This window comes from Myxozyma melibiosi, assembly GCF_037950935.1.
Source record: "Myxozyma melibiosi strain Phaff 52-87 chromosome Unknown BZA70scaffold_10, whole genome shotgun sequence".
Classification (NCBI taxonomy): Eukaryota; Fungi; Ascomycota; class Lipomycetes; order Lipomycetales; family Lipomycetaceae; genus Myxozyma; species Myxozyma melibiosi.
The window spans coordinates 85,017-105,198 of NW_027042924.1; the positions used below are offsets into that span (position 1 = coordinate 85,017).

Sequence of the window (20,182 nt, forward strand, 5' to 3'; positions counted from 1 at the left end):
AAAGAGTAGAAGTATCATAGCCATAAGACAGTATGGATCCGAACACGAGCCGCTCGGGTTGTTGGGATAACGCCACTCGGTGCGGTGAACAAAAGCGGAACTCGGATCCCAACCAAACTGAGCGAGAACCACACCACCAAACACTGCGCACGTCCGTATTTACCTGGGCCCCTTCTCTTCCTCTTCCTCCTCCTCTTCTTCTACTTCACCACCTCTTCCTCTCCAATTGACGGCTGCTCAACCATCGAGGCGCACTCTCCTTGCCATTCTCTCAACAGAACCTCGAAATGTATCTCTCCTTCTCTCTTTCCTCTCTCTGTGGACACCACTAACTCTCTCACCAGGCCCGGCTCCATCTACAACTCCACCCTCGCCGCCGACTCCTACTCCGGCACCCTCGCCAACATCGGCCAGGCCTTCCCCGAATACAACACCCTCGACAAGCTCTGGGCGTCCTGGTACACCTGGATGCAGAACGATGTCCTCGCTACCGGTACATCTCCTCAACCCTTACGCGTCTTTTTTCTCTTTTCTCTTATCTAACCCGGTTCATTTTAGGCCTCATGATTTTCGTCATCCACGAGTTCTTCTACTTTGGCAGATGCATTCCATGGATGATCATCGACAACATTCCCTACTTCCAGAAATACAAAATCCAGCAGGGCAAGGTCAACACCTTCAAGGAGCAGTGGCAGTGCACCTCCGCCGTCCTGCTCTCGCACTTCACCGTCGAGCTCCCGCAAATCTGGGTGTTCCACCCCATCTGTTCCTACTTTGGCATGGCCTACGACACCCCCCTGCCTAACTTCCTCACCATGTTCTACCAGATTGCCCTCTTCTTCTGCATGGAAGACACCTGGCACTACTGGAACCACCGGCTCATGCACTACGGCCCCTTCTACAAGTACATCCACAAGCAGCACCATCTCTACTCTGCTCCCTTTGGTCTTGCCGCCGAGTACGCGTCGCCAATCGAGGTCATGGTCCTCGGTCTCGGCACCGTCGGCTCGCCTATCCTCTGGTGCGCGCTCACCAAGAACCTCCACATCTTCACCTGCTACTTCTGGATCGTCCTCCGTCTCTTCCAGGCCGTCGACGCGCACTCGGGCTACGAGTTCCCCTGGTCGCTCCACCACTTTTTGCCGTTCTGGGCCGGCGCTGACCACCACGACGACCACCACCGCTACTTTATCGGCAACTACGCCTCTTCTTTCAGATGGTGGGACTTCTTGTTGGACACCGAGGCCGGACCCAAGGCGAAGGCCGACAGACTTGCGCGCCAGAAGGCAAAGGCTGAGGCTAAGGCCCAGAAGGCGTTGGCCACGGGGTCTGCTTCGTCCAAGAAGACTGAGTAAGAAGAGCATTCCATAGATCACTACTATACACTACATTATTACTCCATGGATAAGGCGAACTTCTTCCTTTTTTATTTTTTATTTTTTATTACTTATTGTTGGTTGCTTCTTTTATATCCTTATGGTAAACTAAAAACTGGTATATTATTTTTAATATATTATCTTTTTTCTCTTATGGTCTGCACGTTTCGGTTTTGTATATTTAGTTTTAAATCACCTGTTTCTACTTTTTTTTTTCTATTTTCTATTTTCTATTTTGTCTCGGGGTTAACTAATATCAAGACTTTTGACAATCATTTGACAATCACTCCTCCTTTATCTTTTTGATATCGCCCGCGCCATCAATCGGCACGATAACATCGCCAGCTTTCCACATATACCAAGTAAACAAAGTGCGATACGGTCTAAACAAATCCGACTTTTCAATCATCTCCTGCTCGCTCATGTACTTGAACTTGCCCTTCTTCCCCTTTGCCAGCGCGAGGTTTTTGCCCCACCAACTCGCCATGCCGCGCTGGACGCCGAGATCGCCGAGGGAAAACACGTCCGGGCGTTTAAGTCCAAAGATGAGGAACATCTCGCACGACCAGACGCCGAGACCGCGGACTTTGACCAGAAGCTCGATGACTTCCTCGTTGCTCATCGACACGAGCTCGTGGGGGTTGATTTCGCCGCTGGCGAATTTGGACGCGAGATCGAGCATGTACTCTGCTTTGCGGCCGGAGAAGCCTATCGAGCGCAGGGCCGCGGTGTCGGTCTTGAGGACTTCGGCGGGGGTCGGGAAGCGGGTTGCAGAGGAAGAAGTGGTGTTGAAGAGGGAGAGGAAGCGGGCTTTGATGCTGCGGGCGGCGGAACCGCTGATCTGCTGGGAGATAATCGACGAGCCCAGGGACTCGAACGGATCGACTGGGTTTTCGAGGTTCTGGTCGGATAGGAACTCGCATGGGTAGAGGTCAGATAGTTGTTTGAATCGGGGATCGACAGAGATGAGATGGGCGAGCGCATCGTCGAGCTTGAAGTCCTTTTCGTAGGCCTTGGGGATTATCAGAGTCGGCGGAGGGATCGAGCTCGAGACGGGGTTGGTGAGTGAATGGTCTTGGACTAGGATCTGGTCGGCGGGGATATATCCTTCTTTTGACGCTGCCTCTTTCTTGACGAGCGTCGGGGTAGCTGAAGGAATCAGCTTGACCAGAGCTGATGCCGGCGCCTCGGTATCAGGTTTGACCTCGACCACTCTGATCTTTACTGCTCTGGCTTCATCAGCGGCTTTTGAGGAGGCGGCTCGTTTTGTCGATTTGAAGACAGTTGTTATGGATGATGTAGCTGATAGCGGCGGTTGTAGCGCTGCTGCTGATGATCTTGTGAAGCGCATTCTGGGTGGTGGAGTGGAGTGGAGCGGAGTGGCTGGATGCTGTGGATGTTATCGACAGCGGTGCACGATAGAGTCAGGATTTGTCGCGATGTTTTCGTTGTCAGAAAGAATAGAATCCGTCAACAGTTCAATCTCTCTTCACAGTTCATATCCAACTTGCAATTGCGTACTGTCATCGTTATCATCTCATCTCATAGTTATCATCGAGCTAATTACATGACTAATCCATCACATAAGCATCACGTGTTGGTGCCTCCGCCTGGATGAATCATAATTTTCGATTTCATAAAAAAGTTGAAACTCCGGCCGAGGAAGAGCAAACAAAAAGCCTCGGAATATTTTCACTTCTCCTTCTTCTTCCTGCTCAGAAACCGCCAGTTGTGCTGGAGATCCCTGATATAACAACTCACTAATACTATGCCTGCTCCGTCGCTCGTACGTCTGCTCCCCGTCTGAAGCTGGTGCCGGCGCAGGCCTCCTCGCTCTTCTCCGGCCATCCGCCGCCGCCACCTGCTTCACCGCCCGCTCCTCATCTCCTCTGCTGCTCACTAACCCGCTCAAATCTCGCAGATGTTTGCTGCTGACGGCACTACACCCAACTCCGCTGCTTCCAGCGTTATGAACGAGGAGCCCGAGGACGTCCGAAGTACGTTTGTTTGTGTTTGTTTCTGTGCCTGCCCCTCTTCGATGAGCAACACGTGGGCTGACTATTTTTCTTCCGTGTAGTTGCCGGATATGATCCCCTTGTTCCTCCTGCCCTTCTCCAGCTCGAGTTCCCGGCCGTAAGTTGTTGTTGTTTGCTTCTTGTTGTTGAGACTGTGAGTCTGTATGCTAACAGTCGCAGTCGGCCCGCTCGAACGAGACCGTGATCATGGGCCGCAAAGGCGCAGTCAAGATCATCAACGGCAAGTCCGACAAGCTGCTCGTGATCGTCGGCCCCTGCTCGATCCACGACCCCGAGGCCGCCTACGAATACGCCGCGCGTCTGCGGAAGGTGGCCGACCGTCTGCAAGACGATCTGCACATCGTGATGCGCGCGTACCTCGAGAAGCCGCGCACGACCGTCGGCTGGAAGGGTCTGATCAACGACCCCGACATTGACGAGTCGTTCAAGATCAACAAGGGCCTGCGTCTCAGCCGGCAGTTGTTTTGCAAGCTCACGGACATGGGCGTGCCGATCGCGTCCGAGATGCTCGACACTATCTCGCCCCAGTTCCTGGCCGATCTGCTGTCGTGCGGAGCCATCGGCGCGCGCACGACCGAGTCGCAGCTCCACCGCGAGCTCGCGTCCGGCGTCTCGTTCCCGGTCGGGTTCAAGAACGGCACCGACGGCTCGCTCGACGTCGCCATCGCGGCCGTCGGCGCCGCGTCGCAGCCGCACCACTTCATGGGCGTCACCAAGCAGGGTCTGGCGGCCATCACCTCGACCAAGGGCAACGAGCACTGCTTCGTCATTCTGCGCGGCGGCACGAGCGGGCCGAACTTTGACAAGGAGCACATCCAGGCCGCGAAGAAGAAGCTGCCGGCGGGGATACCGCTGATGGTGGACTGCTCGCACGGCAACTCGATGAAGGACTACCGCAACCAGCCCAAGGTGTGCAAGACGGTCTCGGACCAGGTGCGCGAGGGCGAGGAGATCATCATGGGCGTCATGATTGAGAGCAACATCAACCCGGGCAAGCAGAACGCGGCCACTAGAGACCAGCTGCAGTACGGCGTCAGTATCACCGACGGATGCGTGTCGTGGGAGGATACGGTGCCGATGCTCGAGGACCTGGCTGCTGCCGTGCGCGAGCGAAGGCAGAAGGTTGCTGAGAAGCGGCAGGCGGAAAAGTTGCAGGGCCAGTAAATAGTTGTTTTGTCTGCAAATGAATAAAAGTCTATGTTTATATAAGCGTCTATGTCTACTGTAGTCCACATTATCTATTAACATTATATAACTAAACACTCAGCTCGACCTTCTCAGACACGATGAGGTTCTTGTAAGGCTCGAGCGCACTAGCGACAGTGACGTTGACAAACTTCTCAGTCTGCTGCGGAGCGCGTCCCACAAACGTGGACGGGTCGAGCAACTTGTCGAGCTCAGCCCAGACAGGCTCAAAGTACGGCTCGGATTTGATCCGGCTGATGAGGTCGTTGTCGCCTCCCTCCTCCTTGACGACCTTTGCGGCCTGGTGCGAGAGCACGCGGATGTGCTCGTGGCAGATCTGGCGGTCGCCGCCCTTCTGGACCATCGCCATGATGATGTTTTCGGTGGCCATGAACGGCAGCTCGCTCATGATGCGGCGCTCGATGACTTTCGGGTAGACAACCATTCCCGACGTGATGTTGAGCAGGGTCGAGAGGATGATGTCGGCCGTCAGGAACGCGGACGGGATCGAGACGCGGCGGATGGCGGAGTCGTCGAGCGTGCGCTCGAACCACTGCACCGAGGCCGTCTGCACGGTGTCCTGGTAGAGACCGGTGAGATGGCGCGCGAGCGAGCACACGCGCTCGCAGCGCATCGGGTTGCGCTTGTATGCCATCGCGCTCGAGCCGATCTGCGTGCTCTCAAACGGCTCCTCGACCTCTTTGAGGTTCGCGAGCAGCCGCAGGTCGGTGGCCATCTTGTGCGCGGTCGCGCCGAGGGACGAGAGCGGGCCGATCACGTCGATGTCGATCTTGCGCGAGTAGGTCTGGCCGGTGACCGGGTACGCGCCCTTGAAGCCGAGGAGCTCGACGACGAGCTGGTCGAGCTCTTCGACCTTGACGTGGTCGCCGTCGAAGAGGGTGAGGAAGGAGGCCTGCGTGCCGGTCGTGCCCTTGACGCCGCGGAGGAGAATGTCGTCGCGCGCGCGCGAGATGTTGCGCAGGTCCCAGAGCAGTTCCTGGATCCAGAGCGTGGCGCGCTTGCCGACGGTGGTGAGCTGCGCGGGCTGGAAGTGAGTCCAGCCGAGGACGGGCATGTCCTTGTACTGCAGCGCAAACTCGGAGAGTTTCTGGATGACGTTGACGAGACGCTTGATGAGGATGTCGCAGGCGTCGCGGAGGAAGATGAGGTCCGCGTTGTCGGTCACGAAGCAGGACGTGGCGCCGAGATGGATGATGCCGGCGGCGGCGGGGGCCGCGATGCCGTAGACGTGGACGTGGGACATGACGTCGTGGCGGACGATTTTCTCCTGCTCGCTCGCGGCGCGGATCTCGTCGTCTGTGATCTCGACGTGGTCCTTGAGCTGGGCGATAGCCTCGTCGGTGATGGTGTCGAGGCCGAGCTGCTGCTCTGCGGTCGCGAGGGTGAGCCAGAGCTTGCGCCAGGTGGAGTAGCGGGTGCGGGGGGAGAAGAGGGCCGACATCTCTTTCGACGCGTAGCGCGAGGAGAGCGGCGAGGAGTAGCTATCGAAGGAGGACATGGCGACTGTAGTTGAGGAAGTGTGGAGGATAAGACGATGTCGGGCCCGGGGAAGTTTTGCAGTCGAGGATGATAATTCGAGCCGCAGGGAGTTTAATTGGATATGTAAGCAGACGCAGAGTGATTAGTCAACAGAAGTGTAGGGTTATGTAGGGTTATTCTAAACGTGACTGCTACTTTGTCGAGGACACTGGCAGACGGGAGGAGGAATAGGGTTGGCGGCCATTGGGACTCAGCCGGTGCTCTCTTCTCTGCCTCCAGAAGACCGTCTTTCTCACCAGTCCGTCCCGAAACATCAACAACATGCCACCAAAGACTACTTCCGCTGCTAAGGGTGTGTATCCTGTTTGTGTGTGTGTGCTCTATCAAGAGGAATAGAGGAATAGAAGATTGGAGGAATATTGGATGAACGAGCAGGAGAAGAAGCACACGAGAGATTCAGGTTCTGTTGACTAACTATTCCTGCAGAGAACATCGCCCTCGGCCCTCAGATCAGAGAGGGTGAGCTCGTCTTTGGCGTTGCTCGCATCTGTACGTGTCTTGCTTGTTTTGCTGTAAAAGAAGAAGGAATCGGTTTCTCACTCGAATCTCATCAATAGTCGCCTCGTTCAACGATACCTTCGTCCATGTCACCGATCTCAGGTACGTCGACCCAAAACTTCCTCACCTCAATTCTCAACTCAAATACTGATGGTCTCTTCTAGTGGTCGCGAAACCATCGCCCGTGTTACCGGCGGTATGAAGGTCAAGGCCGACCGTGACGAGTCCTCCCCCTACGCCGCCATGTTGGCTGCCCAGGACGTCGCTGCCCGCTGCAAGGAGATTGGCATCACCGCCCTCCACATCAAGATCAGAGCTACCGGTGGAACTGGTTCCAAGACCCCCGGCCCCGGTGCCCAGAGCGCTCTGCGGGCACTTGCCCGTGCCGGTATGCGCATCGGACGCATCGAGGATGTTACCCCCGTTCCTTCAGACTCTACTCGTGCGTGTTCCTCTTTCTCTTCTCTATACTTATATCTATATACTAACTTCGTTTCACTACAGGCCGGAAGGGAGGTCGCAGAGGTCGCAGATTGTAAACAACCAAAATTCAAAGCCGTTTCCTATTTTTTCTTGTTCTGGCACAGTGTTTTCTTATATGTATGTATTATCATGTGGACATAAAAAATGGAAATTATCTTAATAAAAGTTGATCCTGAATTGGTCGGGCATATTTTATTCCTCTTTACTCTTTACATCTATAGAAATATAGAAATGATATGATTTAGAATCAGTGCTTTCCAATATTGTAAATCAAAGTAACCGCAACCTCCACTCCTTCCTAACAATACAGTCTCAAATAAAGTACACTTTTACATCTCATCGCGCGACTTCAAGCTTCTGCTTCCGCAGACCCTCGGCGCCATACTCTCCACTTACACTAGAGACAGTAGACACCGACGAATTCCGCCTGCGCTTCCTCGGATCTGCTGCTGCTACTGCTGCTGCTGCTGCTGCGGACGGTGACTTTGCAGGGAGATTTATAGATTGAAACCCACTTGCGGCGATAGGCGGCGACGATGGCGCGTCGAGGGTGATATCGGGATCGAAATGGGGTTGCGTCACAGACGAAGCTGGCGTGGTGCTGGGTCCCGCCTTTGCGGTCGTCGTCGTCGTCGTCGTCGTGGAAGATAGACCGGTTTCCTCGCTGATCTCTGTGATGTTTGCCACGTCTTCGCCGTCGACGATCGGCTCGGTCGCCGAGTCCTCGCTCTGAGATGCTTTCTTAGAACCCGCCGCTACCTCTGACTCGACTGCCGCTGCAACTGCCGCCGCCGCGTTCCCAACTGATGAGTCGTTGTTGTCTTCGGTCTCGGTCTCGCCGTCGCCGGTTTCGACATCGGTGTCTGCTGGATCGGTAGCTTCGTTATCCTGCTGCTGATGCTGATGCTGAGGTGCGCGTGCCGGTAGACGATGGCCTGACATGCGTAATCGCTGCGCTTCCGAGATTGACGGCGCGACAATCATCTCTGCGTTAATCCGACCCGCCGCGTCCGCGCCGCGCACAGGCGAGGCCGGCAGCGATCCAGCGACAGAACCGACCGTGCTGCCTTCGTGGGACTCGGATTCGTCTAACTGCTGCTGACTCAGGACTTGGCTCGCAAGGATCCCCAGCGCCGCGAGCGCACCTTCTTCGTTCTTGTCTCGTGATCGGCCACCGCCTCGGCGTCGGGGTCGCGATTGGTGGTGACTGCTGCTACCTGACTGGCGCTGCTGATCTGCTCTTCCTCTCGCGCCAGGCTGACCTTTCAGCCGATCGATCTCGTCCTCTTTCTCCTCGACCATCTTCAGTGCGTCGCGCAGCCTTCGCTTGGCGCGGACGAGTCGCCGTCGATACTTGTCAGCAGTGCTGTTGGCCTCGTAATCTGCCATTATCGAATAATGCTGCTGCACAGGCCCGTCGGCGGCATCGTCTGTGACACTTCGCGAGGAAGACATGAGATCCTGGCGCAGCTTGTCGACCTCGCGCTGTAGTATGGCTTTTTCGACTTCCTGTCTGCGTGTCAGCTCTTGCGTTTCAATCATCAGAAGCCGGCTTTGCAGGTGGTGGTGAGATGACGCGAGTTTGGTTTTCTGGAGCGAGGCGCGAAGTCTCTGAATGACGGCGTTGGCGCGGAAGAGCTGTGGAAGTAGTGTTAGTATGTGTAGATGGAAATGCTACTTTGTTGAGATGTGGTGATACCTGATGCTGCGCTGCAGTAGAGTCCATCTCTATAATTTTCGTAGCGGGAATATCTTCCCAATCCTCCTGCAAGACATGTCAGAAAACCTCTTGAGCAGAGCAACAGCAGCAGTACATACGCTATCTCCAAGGTCCCAGAAGATCGAGTTCACGTCAATCTCAGTATTCACCGGCTGGCTTTGCGAAGCCCACAAGCCAGCAGCCGGGGACGACATCGACTTGCTTCGCACGGTAGCCGCAGCCGCCGGCGGCGGCGCCGCGAGCGCAAAAGAGTCAGAGTGTGCGGAAGGTGTATTTGTAGCGCTCTGTGCTGGTGCTGTCTGTTGTTGCGTCAAGGGGTTCGGGAGCGACTTTGCCGACTCCTGCGAGGACTCGTCCTGCGTGACCGTGCTAGAGACGGAGAGCACGCGATGATCGCCTGCGGCAGAGGACTGTGATGAGTCTGCGACTTGATCTGGTGGACTGGCGGTAGACGCCGATCTGTCGGACAGAAGAGATTGGCCCGACTGTCTCCCGGGAGAGCCTGCGAGGTCTGGATTGGGGGTCGCAGAGGCCACTGCAGCTGCGTGGTCGGACATGGGTGGTGGCTATGATGTGATTTTGGGGTATGAGGGTATAAGTTTGTGGGTTTGCTGTCAGCAGCAAGCGCTGGAGTAGAATAGTTCTTGATTCTGTGTAAAAAAGCTTGAAGTAGGCGTTGAATGGTTTGAGTTGAGCTGAATGCAAGTCTGGCGATGGAGGTTAGCATTGTATAAACACCGTACAAGGAGTGATGACGATATCTCGACACACGCACGCCCTCGCCGTGCAAAATAAACACAAAACAGCACAAACAGGCAAGCCCCACCTTTATATCATGCACCAACTCCCCTTCGACCGCTTCGTGTGTAAGAAACTCGCTGGTCGAGGACGCGGTCGCGATGTTGTTGTTTTGCTACCGAGCGCGGAGAAGGTCAACAAACACGCTCAGCAAGCTGCTAACTCTGCTCGTAAATCAGATCTCCTACCAGCTCTGTAAATATCTCGTCGTAGCAGCCTTCAGTCGTTTATTCCACTGCGCTTCTGCTCTCAACCTCTCGTTGTCTTCTTCCGCTCCGTTTCTTTCCTTCTTCGCTGCCTTTGTTTGGCTCCCAGAGCGCGCACCCAAAACCGACAACAACCGCGATTTCGCGATGCGAGATCACGTGACTCAACCCGTTTGTTTGTTTACATTCAACAAAGCCTCGACAATTCTGTTTTGTATCTCGGAAACAAGAGACTTCTGCCGGTGCAGACTCTGCTCTGGATCTAAATTGTCTGTTTCTGAATTGCTGTTCTGAGAGCTGCTTGATTCATGGCCCAGGTCGCTACTCCGCCCGGTCAGCTTCCCCGGCCACAGTCACGGCTGCCGGTCTCGAGCCTGTCCCGGTCCCGGTCAGTGCTGGCCACTTCCTCGCCGCGGTATACCACTTCTGCGTCTGCGCACCGTCTACCGCTTCCCTCACTGCCAGTGCTTGCGACTCCCGCCCATGCGAGCCAGATCTCGCGGCCGCCGACGACGCTCAACGCGAAGCTCGAGTCGGCGCGGCAGTCAAAGTCCAGGATCCACACCCGATCTGTATCTGTGGCTGCTTCCTCCCGATCTGTCTCGCTCGAGAGCTCTAGACCTGTTGGTGCGACGCCGCGGACTGTCGTTGCGCGGTCGGTGAGCTCTGATGCGTCGCGCGTGCTGCAGCCGGCGGCGCAGAATCGGCAGACGACCAGAGTGATTCCCACCCCGCAATCTACAGCTCGAGGACCGCTCACGAGGTCAAAGTCGCGCATGCAGATCGACGGGTCTACGTACTCGACCTCAACCATGCCGCGTCGGACGCCCTCGGCTGCGTTCTCTTCTGCTCGATCTTACATCAGACGCTATGGTCCCCAGGTTGACGAGACACCCATCAAGACGGACACTGCTCGACAACCTCTCCAGAGGTCTGTAACTGCTATGGGCATCAAACCAGAAAGATCATCTACAGCAGAAAGATCAACTGCAACAGCAACACCCTCTACCGGCCGTCGTATTCCCGCCGGACCAAGACGGCCTCTGCCGCAGCCTTCCATCAAGTCACAGGAGGAGGATAGTGACGCGACTCCGCGAGCTTCTGCTCTGAAACCCGACTCTAGGAATCTACCTTCCCGCGCATCTACACTTCGACGGCCTACGTCTTCAATGAGAGCAGCGCAGAGCGTGCGTGCTGCGAAGCCTCCACCACTACCTACGTCTACGCCTTCTGCAACTCCACTCGGTCTCAAACGGAGAACCGTATCTCGCACCGCGTCTACATCTACTCAGCAGGTTGATGACGCCGATGACGCGACGCCGCGGGCGTCGGCGAAAGACGTAAAGGGTACGCGTACAGCATCGAAGCCCAATCATACAAACGAGGTTACAACACCCAGGCCTGCTCCCAAGTCGCAGTCTTCCACCATGATCAATAGGACCTTGAGAAAAGTGGCTTCTGGAACAAATCTCACGCCTCTAGGTCCACGTCGGTCAGTGTCTAGAAGCTCGGCTGTCAGTCCAAGTACGCCTAGTTCCGCTACTCCAAGAGTGCGCGGTGTCCGACCGCAGACTAGTATGACTGTCTCCAGAGCGTCAACAGTATCTCGCATCAGGCAGGCATCAACAGAAATGGCAGAGACGCCGGTACGTCAAGCTAGCGCGCCCAAAGCTGCTACTGTATCGCGCATTCAGCAACGGGAGTCTCAACCAAGCAATGACAGCACGACGCCTGTGCGCTTACCAAACAAGAGAGGAAATGATGTTCGACCCGCGACTGCGGCTGCGGGTAGAGTGATTCCAGAGATAAAGTCGCTGAGACCACCGGCGACTCCGATTTCCCGAAGCCAAAGCCAAAGCCAGGCGAGGTTCCGTACTGCTGCGAGCCACTCTGCTGCAAGACCGCTGCCAAGCAAGACTGCTGCTGATGCTGACGCGACTCCTCGAAAACCATCAGCAGACCTGGGTAAAGTCCTAGATCCGTTCAATAGAGGCACGAGCACTCCACTCGAACTACTCAAGCTGATCCAGTCAGCGCGAAGGAGTGGTCATTTGGATCTGTCGGGATTTGGGATCGAGAGCTTCCCTGAAGAGGTCTATGACTTTCTAGATCTCGAGACTGAGCGTAATATGAGTGCGCGGAGACAGAGTCTTGTGTTTTTAAAGCAGATCACTGCGAAGGATAATAAGATTGAGAGGTTGGATGAGAGGCTGTGTACTCAGTTTCTATACTTGGAGGTGTTGAATGTGAGTATGCTCTGACATTTTTTATGCAAACAGAGGGCTGACAAGGTATAGCTACACAACAATCTTCTTCGAAAGCTGCCATATCAGTTTTCAGGCCTGCAGCATTTGACAGCTCTTGACCTGTCCAAGTGCAGACTAACGAACGACTCGCTGAGTTCTATATTCAAGCTGACATCGCTCACGACGCTTGATTTACATGGCAACCGATTTGACGGCGAGCTTCCGGCCTCGATCTCTATTCTTTCCGGACTGAGTTTTCTCGATCTGAGCGATAATGAGTTCACGTCGATCTCGAATGATGCGTTGGGAGGATTGGTTTCGCTGGAGGTTTTGCGGATAAAGGCGAATAAGCTGAGGGGGTTCCCGTTTGAGTCGATTGAGAACGGAAATCTGACGGAGCTCGATATTTCGTACAATAAATTGGGCGGAAGTCTGATTTCGACGGCGCGGATCTCCAGATTTTCCGAGCTTCGAGTGCTGCGCGCAAGTCATAATCAGATCAAGGTGGTGTCTGAGTTTGCAATCATTCTGCCTGCGCTCGAAGTTCTGGATCTGTTTTCGAACCGGATTACTTCGTTGGGTATGCTTTTGCTGTGTACACCCAGTCTGACGCATTTGCTGCTGGGCCGGAATATGATCACCGAGACGCCGGAGGGAGTGGAGGGATTGTCTGGGTTGCATACTTTGGATATCTCGCACAACGCGCTGAGTAAATTGAGTTCTGGTCTGGGATTGATTGACTCGTTGGAGGTACTAAAGTGGGAAGGAAACAAGTTTGCGGAAAAGTCTTTTACCTATCTGAGTACCAAAGACATCAAGTTCCGGCTGAGGGCGCGGCTCGAGAAGGAGAAGGAGGCAGCAGAGGTTGCGGGCGACGACGACTTTGATTCCGAGGAGCTGATCGAGTTGATGGTGCAGAAGCGCAAGACAAGGTCGCAGGCCAAGGCCAAGACCGTGGATCTGTCTGGTCGAGAGTACTCTGAGATCCCGGAGGATGTGATTGAGCATTATATGCCGGGCGGGGTGTACAGATTTGGCAGCGAGGCGGCGAGCGAGCTCAACTTGAGCCGGAACAGGTTCTCGAGTATTCCAGACACTATCACAAAGTTTGCGTTTGCGGACGCGCTGAGGGTCGTAGATCTGTCGTTCAACATGCTTGACGAGGAGGCGTTCAATTGCCCGATTTCGCTGAGGTCGTTAGCGGAGCTGAATCTGTCGAATAACTCGATCGGCTCGCTGTTTATGCTTGCGGCGAACTGCCAGTTTCCGCAGCTGCAGAAGTTGAATCTGTCGTTTAACAAGATTGAAGAGGTCCCGAGCACGATTGTGCGCTCGTTCGCGACGCTCGAGGAGTTGAATCTGCACGAGAACCGGATCAGCGAGATCTGGCCGGAGTCGTTCCGCGGGCTGGCCAAGATCGATTTATCGAATAACTCGATCGGGTACCTGCCACCCGAACTGGGGAAGATCAAGAGTCTGGTGGAGCTGAAGGTGCTGGGGAATACGTTTAAGACGCCGCGGTTGCAGGTTGTGGAGAAGGGGACGGAGGCGTTGTTGGAGTGGTTGAGGCTACGGCTGCCGGATGAGGAGGTGTGAGCATTGTATGGTTATGTATGATAGAGAGTTGCATCAGTATTTTCCAGTACTTTTATTCCAGTCAGTAATGTTATATTGTCATTAGAAGTGCTTTATCAGAAGTAGTTTATCATCAGAAGTGAATCAAATATCGGTTGAGCCCAGTGCGGCTTCTCCAAAATTTTATTTGTCGGCGAAAACCCGAAATAATACTCGAATCTGCAACAACATCATTCAACCACAGCAGCACAGTCGACAGCTCAAACCGGGACAACAAAACAGAGCAAACCTCGTCAGATCAACGATGCGACGCGCGAGTTTCCGACCGGTCTGGTCGCGAACTCGTCTTCCGCTGCTGATGACGATGTACACTGCTGCTCCTGCTGCTGCTGCCCGTCGTCCGGGCGCTGGTGTTCCTATCCCGTCCGCGGTCTCGGCGGTTGCTGCTGTGCGGAGGAGGGGGGTTCATACGGATGCCGTGAACGGTGAGGAAGCTGCTGAGGAGTTCGAGAGGGAGAGGGAGCAATTGCTGGAGGAGAAGATGCAGTCGAAAGGCGACCAGGCGCATGCGAAAAAGACAAGACACTTTCACTCGCATTATGGGAGGACTTCGTATATCACAAAAATACTTTATCAGAAATATTTTCCGATTGAGAAGGAGGAGTTTGTTGCTCGTATGTTTATTTCCTGACTACTAAGAGAGAGAGAGAGAGAGAGAGAGAGAGAGCTGACAGTTTGATCAGATGTTCCTGCCCATCACGTTCTTTTGGACGAGTACATCATCGCAATGACTTCTCTACAAGAGACCCCCGAAATCTTCTTCAAACCGCACGCGTTCTACACTCCCGACGATATAGGCACACTAGTAGGCCTCATAGCGCCGACGGAGGACGAGTGGGAGAAAACACACCGCACGCGGCATCCGCACAATCTGCAGGGAAACGTGGTGCTGCCGGTTATGGAGACGGGGAAAAATCTCGAGGACAAGATATGGACGGAGAAGCTGTCGCTGCTGCAGAGTTGGAGTCCGCTGATTCGGGAATATGTTGGTACGCCGCTGGGCGAGAAGGATTTCCAGGTATGTGTCTGAGTGCTGTTTTATGTGGTCAAGATCTAACGGTAGTTGAATTACAGGCACGGAAGGTGAAAGTAGAGGGGTTGATGTACGACATGCGGATGGCCGAGTCACCGAAAGCAGCGCTCAAGCTTCTACCTAAAGACTTTGGGCTATGCGACGTGCGCGCTGCGCTGCTGATACTCATCACCTCCGAATCCACCGAGCAGCAGTTAAACCTTGCGCAAGAGATTATCCGGCACTCGTGGCAGGGGGATTGCACGAATGGGGAAGTGGTGAAGAATGCACAGGCTACGTTGGAGTTGTTGATCGAGCGGATCGGACAGGTTGCGGTTTCGAGTGAACCTTTGGCGCCTGTGCTGGATCAGGTACTGTGTGATTGTATGTCTACCCGATCTCGAATGTTTGCTGGGCTGATTGTTTACTGACTGGTTTATTGTAGTGGTCACGGAATTCACCAAGAAGCTAGGTCTGAATGGATTCGCAGAGACGGCGGTCGAGCCACTGATCCTCGCGTTCAGTCGCGTGGGTAACTACGTGATGGCGCTGACGCTCCTGATGAGCGCGCGCGTCCACAGTCTATCGCCGCATCCCGACATTGTGTATATTTTGCTGTACACGCTACGGCGCGAGCGGATGCGCTATTTTCTGAAGAAAATCACCACGACCTACGCGCAGCAGTTTGCATTCTCGTTCCTCGGCACCGCCAAGCGGGGTTTCTTCCGGCCGTACTTTCTCTCGCGCGCGGCGTCGACGTACGATGGGTTCTCGTACTTGACTCGCAGTTCTACAAACACAACCGAGGAAGCGTTCAGTTTGATCAGGTCGATGAAGGGGTTGGAAGGTAAGTCTAAGCTCGTGGCTGTGATTCCGGGATTGATCAAGGCGATCCGGAAAGCTTGCTTAAAGGGCGGAGCGAATTTGGTTTCTAGAGGGAAAGATAGACGGGAGGTGGCGCTCGCGATGATGATGGCGGCGGTGGATAGGATCGATGATGAGCAGGCGAAGGAGCAGGGGAGGGCGGAGATTGAAAGGTTTGTGAGGCCACCGCCGAACTACAAAGGAAGGTTCCAAGAGGAAAGAAAAAAACCCTCTCAAGAAAGGAGAAATGAACATTCTCAAAAAGGGAGAAAGGAAAGACTTCAAGATGGATAAAGTCGAGAAAAGGGAAAAGAGGGAAAAGATTCCAAACTGAATTAACAGTTCAGTAGTAAATATCAATGAAAAATGTATTATACTATTATGCCCAAAGAAGATCCAGAATGCAATTCTCGTTGTATATGCTGTTCAGTCGTCACTATAATGACCTTGAGTCAGCAGAAGGAGTAGTGGTCGGCTGTGTAGATGGTGGTGCGGGAGATGGCGGAGATGGTGATGAAGAGGATCGGTGTTGGATTTTGATAGTCGCGAGGACGGCGAGGAGGAGGACTGCGAGGAGGAGGAAGAGGATGACTTTGCATTTCTGTGTTCGTTGCTGGTAGTGAGCCGCCTGTCGGAGCTCGACCTCTGCGGCTTTGACGTGCTCCTTCATGTTCTCAATGTTGTAGTCTATGCGGTCGAGGACGGTGCCCTGGTCGATGACCATTGTTTGCAGCTCGCGGAAGATCTCGGCGAGCTCGAGGATGCCCTCTGCGATCTGCGTGATCTCTGCCTCGCGCTGTCGGATCATCGTGTCGTCCGAGTTGAGAGCCAATTGGGCCGACTGCTGGATCTGCGACTGCGAGAAGCCGACGTCGAGGTCGTCTTCGGGGTAGACTGCAGAGTAGGTGGTCGGGAGCTCAGCCTGTCTGTTTCCGCGGAGTTTTTTGAGGTACGCGGATTGCTTTTTGCGGAATTGGGTGGACGAGTCTTGGACTTTTGTCGCGAGCGAGATCTGCATGTTTTTGCACATGTTGATCTGCGCCGACGTCAGATCGGCCTGATGGACGAGCATGCCGAGTTGCTTGATGCGGGCCTGGCATTCGTGGAAGTGCTGCGTGATCTCGCGGGTGAGGTTCTCGATGATTGCTTCCTGCTGCGATCGGTCGTCAAAGCCAGGGAGAATGTGTTCCTGGTGCAGCTTGTCGAGCTTCTGGCTCTTTTGCTTGATCAGCTCGAGGATCTGGTTGACTTCGTCGTCGACGTCGGTCCAAGACGGGGGCAGCACGTCGAGCTCAATTGCGCTGTCGTCCTCGCCTGTGCCCGCGGCTTCGTCTGCCGCGTTGAGCAGTGGGTTGCGCGCATCGTCGAGGGTGTGGCCGGCTGCAGCGGCGGGGGTGGAGGAGCGGGCGGAGTAGGGATATGGCGCGGACTGGGGGTGGCGGGCGTAGGACTGGCGGTAGGAGTAGTAGAGCCCTGTGCGGTCGCGGAACATGCCGACGCAGAGGAGAGAGGAGAAGAGAGGAAGCTTCCGCGACTGCTTCTTCTGCCAAGGCCGCCTTTGTGTTGTTGTTGTTGGTGATTGTAGTTGTGGTTGTAGTTGTGGTGTCGATGTCTGATCCGAGGCGTCGTGGCCGCACTGCCGCCGCAGCCAAGGCGATTGTGTGTTTTGGATGTGTTGGGGTTGTAAGTAGTAAATAGTTATGTAGTTATGCGCTTAAAATGGGCTCAATTTACGGTTACTCAATTAGCAATATCCGGTATTTCAAGCACCAACACAACCACAGTTCCACGCGCACTTTCTGGAACCTCGTCGCTACGCGTTAAATCGCCTGGTTCTCTCCACCTCAACTCGGTCAATCAGCAGCAACAACGACAGAATACATTTACAAACTACTAAAACGCAATGGTGGTTGATTACTCAAAATGGGACAAGCTTGAGCTTTCCGACGACTCCGATATCGAAGGTACGCGCAGCAGATCATCTGTAGTAGTAGCAGTCGCTATGATCTGGAATTGATACTGACATCGCAATACAGTGCACCCCAACGTCGACAAGAAGTCGTTCATCCGCTGGAAGCAGCAGGATATCCACGAGAAGCGCACGCAGCGCCGGCACGAGATCGAGTCGCTGAAAGCCGAGAACGCGATGAACAGCAGCCTGCTCGACCGTCTCAACAGGCTGATTGCCTCGCTCAAGAGTGTTGCGGACAGTGATCGCGCGGCGGTGGACGCGAGTCTGAAAGAGGCGGTTAAGGAGACGGGTGGTGCGGAGAAAGCGCCTGAATCTGGGCCGTCGTATGGCGCGATGATGGAGTCGTTGGTTGGGCAGGTGTTGCAGGAGGTCAAGACTGCGGTGGAGAAGGAGGGAAAGCCGTTTGTCGAGACGCTGCGGACGACGTTTGAGAAGCATCAGAAGAAGTTGAGCGAGCTGCAGGATGCGTGCGTGAAGAAGTTGACGAGTCTGCAGAACGAAGAGGCGAAGCATATCACATCTGAGGATCTCAAGATCGGCTTCGACAGCACAAAAGTGTCAAAGAAGAAAGAGTCTATACCAGCGACGACGACGAAGACGACCGAGAAGAAGATCGAGGTACTAAATCCCACGTCGTCCTCGGCAAAGGGAAAGGAGAAACTGGTGGCACCGGATCCGGGCGACGAAGCGGACGACGAAAGCGAGCCTGTGAGCAAATCCTCAAAGAACGACGCGGACGACGAGGACGAAGATTACAAAATCTCGCCGCTGGCAGAGAAATTTGCCGCAATCAAACTGGGCGACTACCAGAAATGCCTATCTTTTATCGGCGAGCACCCGAGCATCGTGTCTGAGGACGAGGCCGACGGGATCCTGTACGAGGCGTTTGGGAAGGAGATGAAGAACGAGCACGCGGCCGCGAAGCGGTACGTGCATAACGCGCTGCTGCTACAGTACTGTGCTCGGCTGGGACGGGACGGAGTTACGGTGTTTTTCCGGAAGATTATGACGCCGAACCATCCATCTCTAGGCGCGTTTCTGCAGGATGTGGAGCAGACGTACAGTCATATCAAGCAGCGGTCGGTGTACCTGCTCGAGGAGCAGAAGCTGCAGGCTGCGAATGAGGATATGGTAGAGGAGGAGGAGATCATCGATCTCGAGACAGTCACGGACGAGAAGTTGGCCGAGTTGGGGCTTACGAGAGAGGACATTGAGCGATTTAAGAAGGAACAGGAAGAGAAAGACGCGGCGGAGGATGCAGCGCAGATATCAGGCTGAACGACGCGTATTCCAAAGATCAAGCTAGTCACGCAATATAAATATATGTATATTCATATACTAATATACCAAAAATACAGTCCCCTCATCTCTGATCATAATCATGAGTAATCGTAGTTTACTTGGACAACTATATATAGCAATGTTAGTTCTGCCAAGCAGATTACGCGTAATCAATATGTAAACTCACCATCAGCTGAACAAACTCGTTGTAGTCAATCCGGCCATCGTTGTCTGTGATTGCGAATGTCAGCAAAGATCGAAAAAAGAGACAGCAGATCGATTGAATAAAGACAAAACATACTTGTGTCGGCCTCTCTAATCATCTGGTTGACCTCGTCCTCAGAAAGACGCTCGCCGATCGAGGTCATGACGTGCCTCAGCTCGGTAGCCGATATGTATCCGTTGTTGTCGCGGTCAAAGACACGGAAGGCCTCCTTGATTTCCTCCTCAGAGTCGGTGTCCTTCATCTTACGCGCCATCATCGTGAGGAACTCTGAAAAGACACGATAGTCAGTCTTCAGCCGCAGTGTAGTCAAGCCGCTGAGCGCCCACTCCAAAGGGGTCGGAAGGAGCAGGGAAGAAGAAGCAGCAGCAATTACGTACCAGGGAAATCAATCGAGCCGTTGTTGTCGACGTCGACCTCGTTGATCATATCCGCGAGCTCGGCTTCTGAGGGGTTCTGGCCCAGACTTCGCATGACGGTGCCGAGTTCTTTGGTGGTGATCTGGCCTGTAGGGGGTTAGTTGGGTGTAGATGGAGATGTAGAAGGAGATATAGGCGTGACAATAGAAACATGTGGACAGGAAGAGTAGAACGCACCATCATTGTTACGGTCAAAGAGAGAGAAGGCCTCTTTGAACTCGTTGATTTGCTCTTCGGTAAGCTGGTCGGCCTGTGTTTATCAAGTCAGTGACTGCGCGATAAAGATCGATAGCAGCGATTCATCAGATACTACTGCCTCTCGGATATAAGCAGCAACACACCATTGTAGATTATTATAACGATTTTCTAACGGATTCGCGATAAGAAAGTGGCGATGGTTGTTGCTGATGGTGAAGAGCAGAGCGGAAGCAAACCAAACGTGTCTCTCTCCTGTTCCGTCCCCTTCGTCACCTACTAAGTCACGTGTACAGTCACGTGAACATAACTGCGCCTTAGCACCGCCACACGCACCGCCCACTCCGCCAGCGCGAACGAAAAGAAATTCGGATTTCGATGATTTTGGGATTTGCTCGACGCGAATCAATTGTGTTCAAAGCAGCGACCGCAGTTTGGTTTAAAAGAAGAGTTTTGGTTGTTTGTCCTTCCTG

General features: G+C 54.2%; 11 protein-coding genes across 11 annotated transcripts; 6 read left to right on the top strand and 5 right to left on the bottom strand.

Moving 5' to 3' along the window:
- The first annotated feature begins 131 nt into the window (after nucleotides 1-131).
- BZA70DRAFT_281960 (C-4 sterol methyl oxidase-like protein) lies at nucleotides 132-1,661 on the top strand. Its single transcript, XM_064913195.1, has 3 exons — nucleotides 132-289; nucleotides 345-493; nucleotides 559-1,661. Coding segments are annotated over exons 1-3 (948 nt in total). The 5' UTR covers nucleotides 132-287; the 3' UTR covers nucleotides 1,356-1,661.
- BZA70DRAFT_259426 (HhH-GPD family base excision DNA repair protein) lies at nucleotides 1,660-3,033 on the bottom strand (the record flags this gene model as incomplete). The annotated part of the gene is made up of 1 exon (XM_064910857.1): nucleotides 1,660-3,033. The coding sequence occupies exon 1, from the start codon at nucleotides 2,725-2,727 to the stop codon at nucleotides 1,660-1,662; it is 1,068 nt and encodes a 355-aa protein (XP_064766775.1). The 5' UTR covers nucleotides 2,728-3,033.
- BZA70DRAFT_281968 (3-deoxy-7-phosphoheptulonate synthase) lies at nucleotides 3,034-4,628 on the top strand. The gene is made up of 3 exons (XM_064913196.1): nucleotides 3,034-3,373; nucleotides 3,454-3,509; nucleotides 3,572-4,628. The coding sequence occupies exons 1-3, from the start codon at nucleotides 3,298-3,300 to the stop codon at nucleotides 4,574-4,576; spliced, it is 1,137 nt and encodes a 378-aa protein (XP_064766776.1). The 5' UTR covers nucleotides 3,034-3,297; the 3' UTR covers nucleotides 4,577-4,628.
- BZA70DRAFT_281969 (L-Aspartase-like protein) lies at nucleotides 4,629-6,372 on the bottom strand. The gene has a single exon (XM_064913197.1). It carries the CDS (start codon nucleotides 6,114-6,116, stop codon nucleotides 4,668-4,670), a length of 1,449 nt encoding a protein of 482 aa, XP_064766777.1. The 5' UTR covers nucleotides 6,117-6,372; the 3' UTR covers nucleotides 4,629-4,667.
- BZA70DRAFT_281974 (small subunit ribosomal protein 14) lies at nucleotides 6,373-7,611 on the top strand. The gene is made up of 5 exons (XM_064913198.1): nucleotides 6,373-6,449; nucleotides 6,584-6,646; nucleotides 6,715-6,757; nucleotides 6,820-7,097; nucleotides 7,160-7,611. Exons 1-5 carry the CDS (start codon nucleotides 6,419-6,421, stop codon nucleotides 7,192-7,194), a joined length of 450 nt encoding a protein of 149 aa, XP_064766778.1. The 5' UTR covers nucleotides 6,373-6,418; the 3' UTR covers nucleotides 7,195-7,611.
- BZA70DRAFT_58819 (uncharacterized protein) lies at nucleotides 7,377-8,929 on the bottom strand. The gene is made up of 2 exons (XM_064915239.1): nucleotides 8,838-8,929; nucleotides 7,377-8,776 (listed from the first exon to the last, which is right to left on the bottom strand). Exons 1-2 carry the CDS (start codon nucleotides 8,862-8,864, stop codon nucleotides 7,475-7,477), a joined length of 1,329 nt encoding a protein of 442 aa, XP_064766779.1. The 5' UTR covers nucleotides 8,865-8,929; the 3' UTR covers nucleotides 7,377-7,474.
- Nucleotides 8,930-12,594: 3,665 nt separating this feature from the next.
- Nucleotides 12,595-13,704, top strand: BZA70DRAFT_240615 (uncharacterized protein; the record flags this gene model as incomplete). Its single annotated transcript, XM_064910507.1, has 2 exons — nucleotides 12,595-12,858; nucleotides 13,459-13,704. Coding segments are annotated over 2 exons (510 nt in total), but the record flags the coding sequence as incomplete, so codon positions are not given.
- A 155-nt stretch (nucleotides 13,705-13,859) lies between these two features.
- BZA70DRAFT_281980 (uncharacterized protein) lies at nucleotides 13,860-15,986 on the top strand. Its single transcript, XM_064913199.1, has 4 exons — nucleotides 13,860-14,357; nucleotides 14,427-14,761; nucleotides 14,818-15,139; nucleotides 15,201-15,986. Exons 1-4 carry the CDS (start codon nucleotides 13,988-13,990, stop codon nucleotides 15,911-15,913), a joined length of 1,740 nt encoding a protein of 579 aa, XP_064766781.1. The 5' UTR covers nucleotides 13,860-13,987; the 3' UTR covers nucleotides 15,914-15,986.
- On the bottom strand, nucleotides 15,987-17,326 carry BZA70DRAFT_281982 (t-SNARE). Its single transcript, XM_064913200.1, has one exon. The coding sequence runs from the start codon at nucleotides 17,109-17,111 to the stop codon at nucleotides 16,056-16,058; it is 1,056 nt and encodes a 351-aa protein (XP_064766782.1). The 5' UTR covers nucleotides 17,112-17,326; the 3' UTR covers nucleotides 15,987-16,055.
- A 119-nt stretch (nucleotides 17,327-17,445) lies between these two features.
- BZA70DRAFT_281983 (Cdc37 N terminal kinase binding-domain-containing protein) lies at nucleotides 17,446-18,895 on the top strand. The gene is made up of 2 exons (XM_064913201.1): nucleotides 17,446-17,583; nucleotides 17,656-18,895. The coding sequence occupies exons 1-2, from the start codon at nucleotides 17,523-17,525 to the stop codon at nucleotides 18,867-18,869; spliced, it is 1,275 nt and encodes a 424-aa protein (XP_064766783.1). The 5' UTR covers nucleotides 17,446-17,522; the 3' UTR covers nucleotides 18,870-18,895.
- Nucleotides 18,896-19,932, bottom strand: BZA70DRAFT_281986 (calmodulin). The gene is made up of 6 exons (XM_064913202.1): nucleotides 19,856-19,932; nucleotides 19,692-19,764; nucleotides 19,476-19,601; nucleotides 19,174-19,365; nucleotides 19,060-19,103; nucleotides 18,896-18,999 (listed from the first exon to the last, which is right to left on the bottom strand). The coding sequence occupies exons 1-6, from the start codon at nucleotides 19,856-19,858 to the stop codon at nucleotides 18,988-18,990; spliced, it is 450 nt and encodes a 149-aa protein (XP_064766784.1). The 5' UTR covers nucleotides 19,859-19,932; the 3' UTR covers nucleotides 18,896-18,987.
- Between the last annotated feature and the right edge of the window lie 250 nt (nucleotides 19,933-20,182).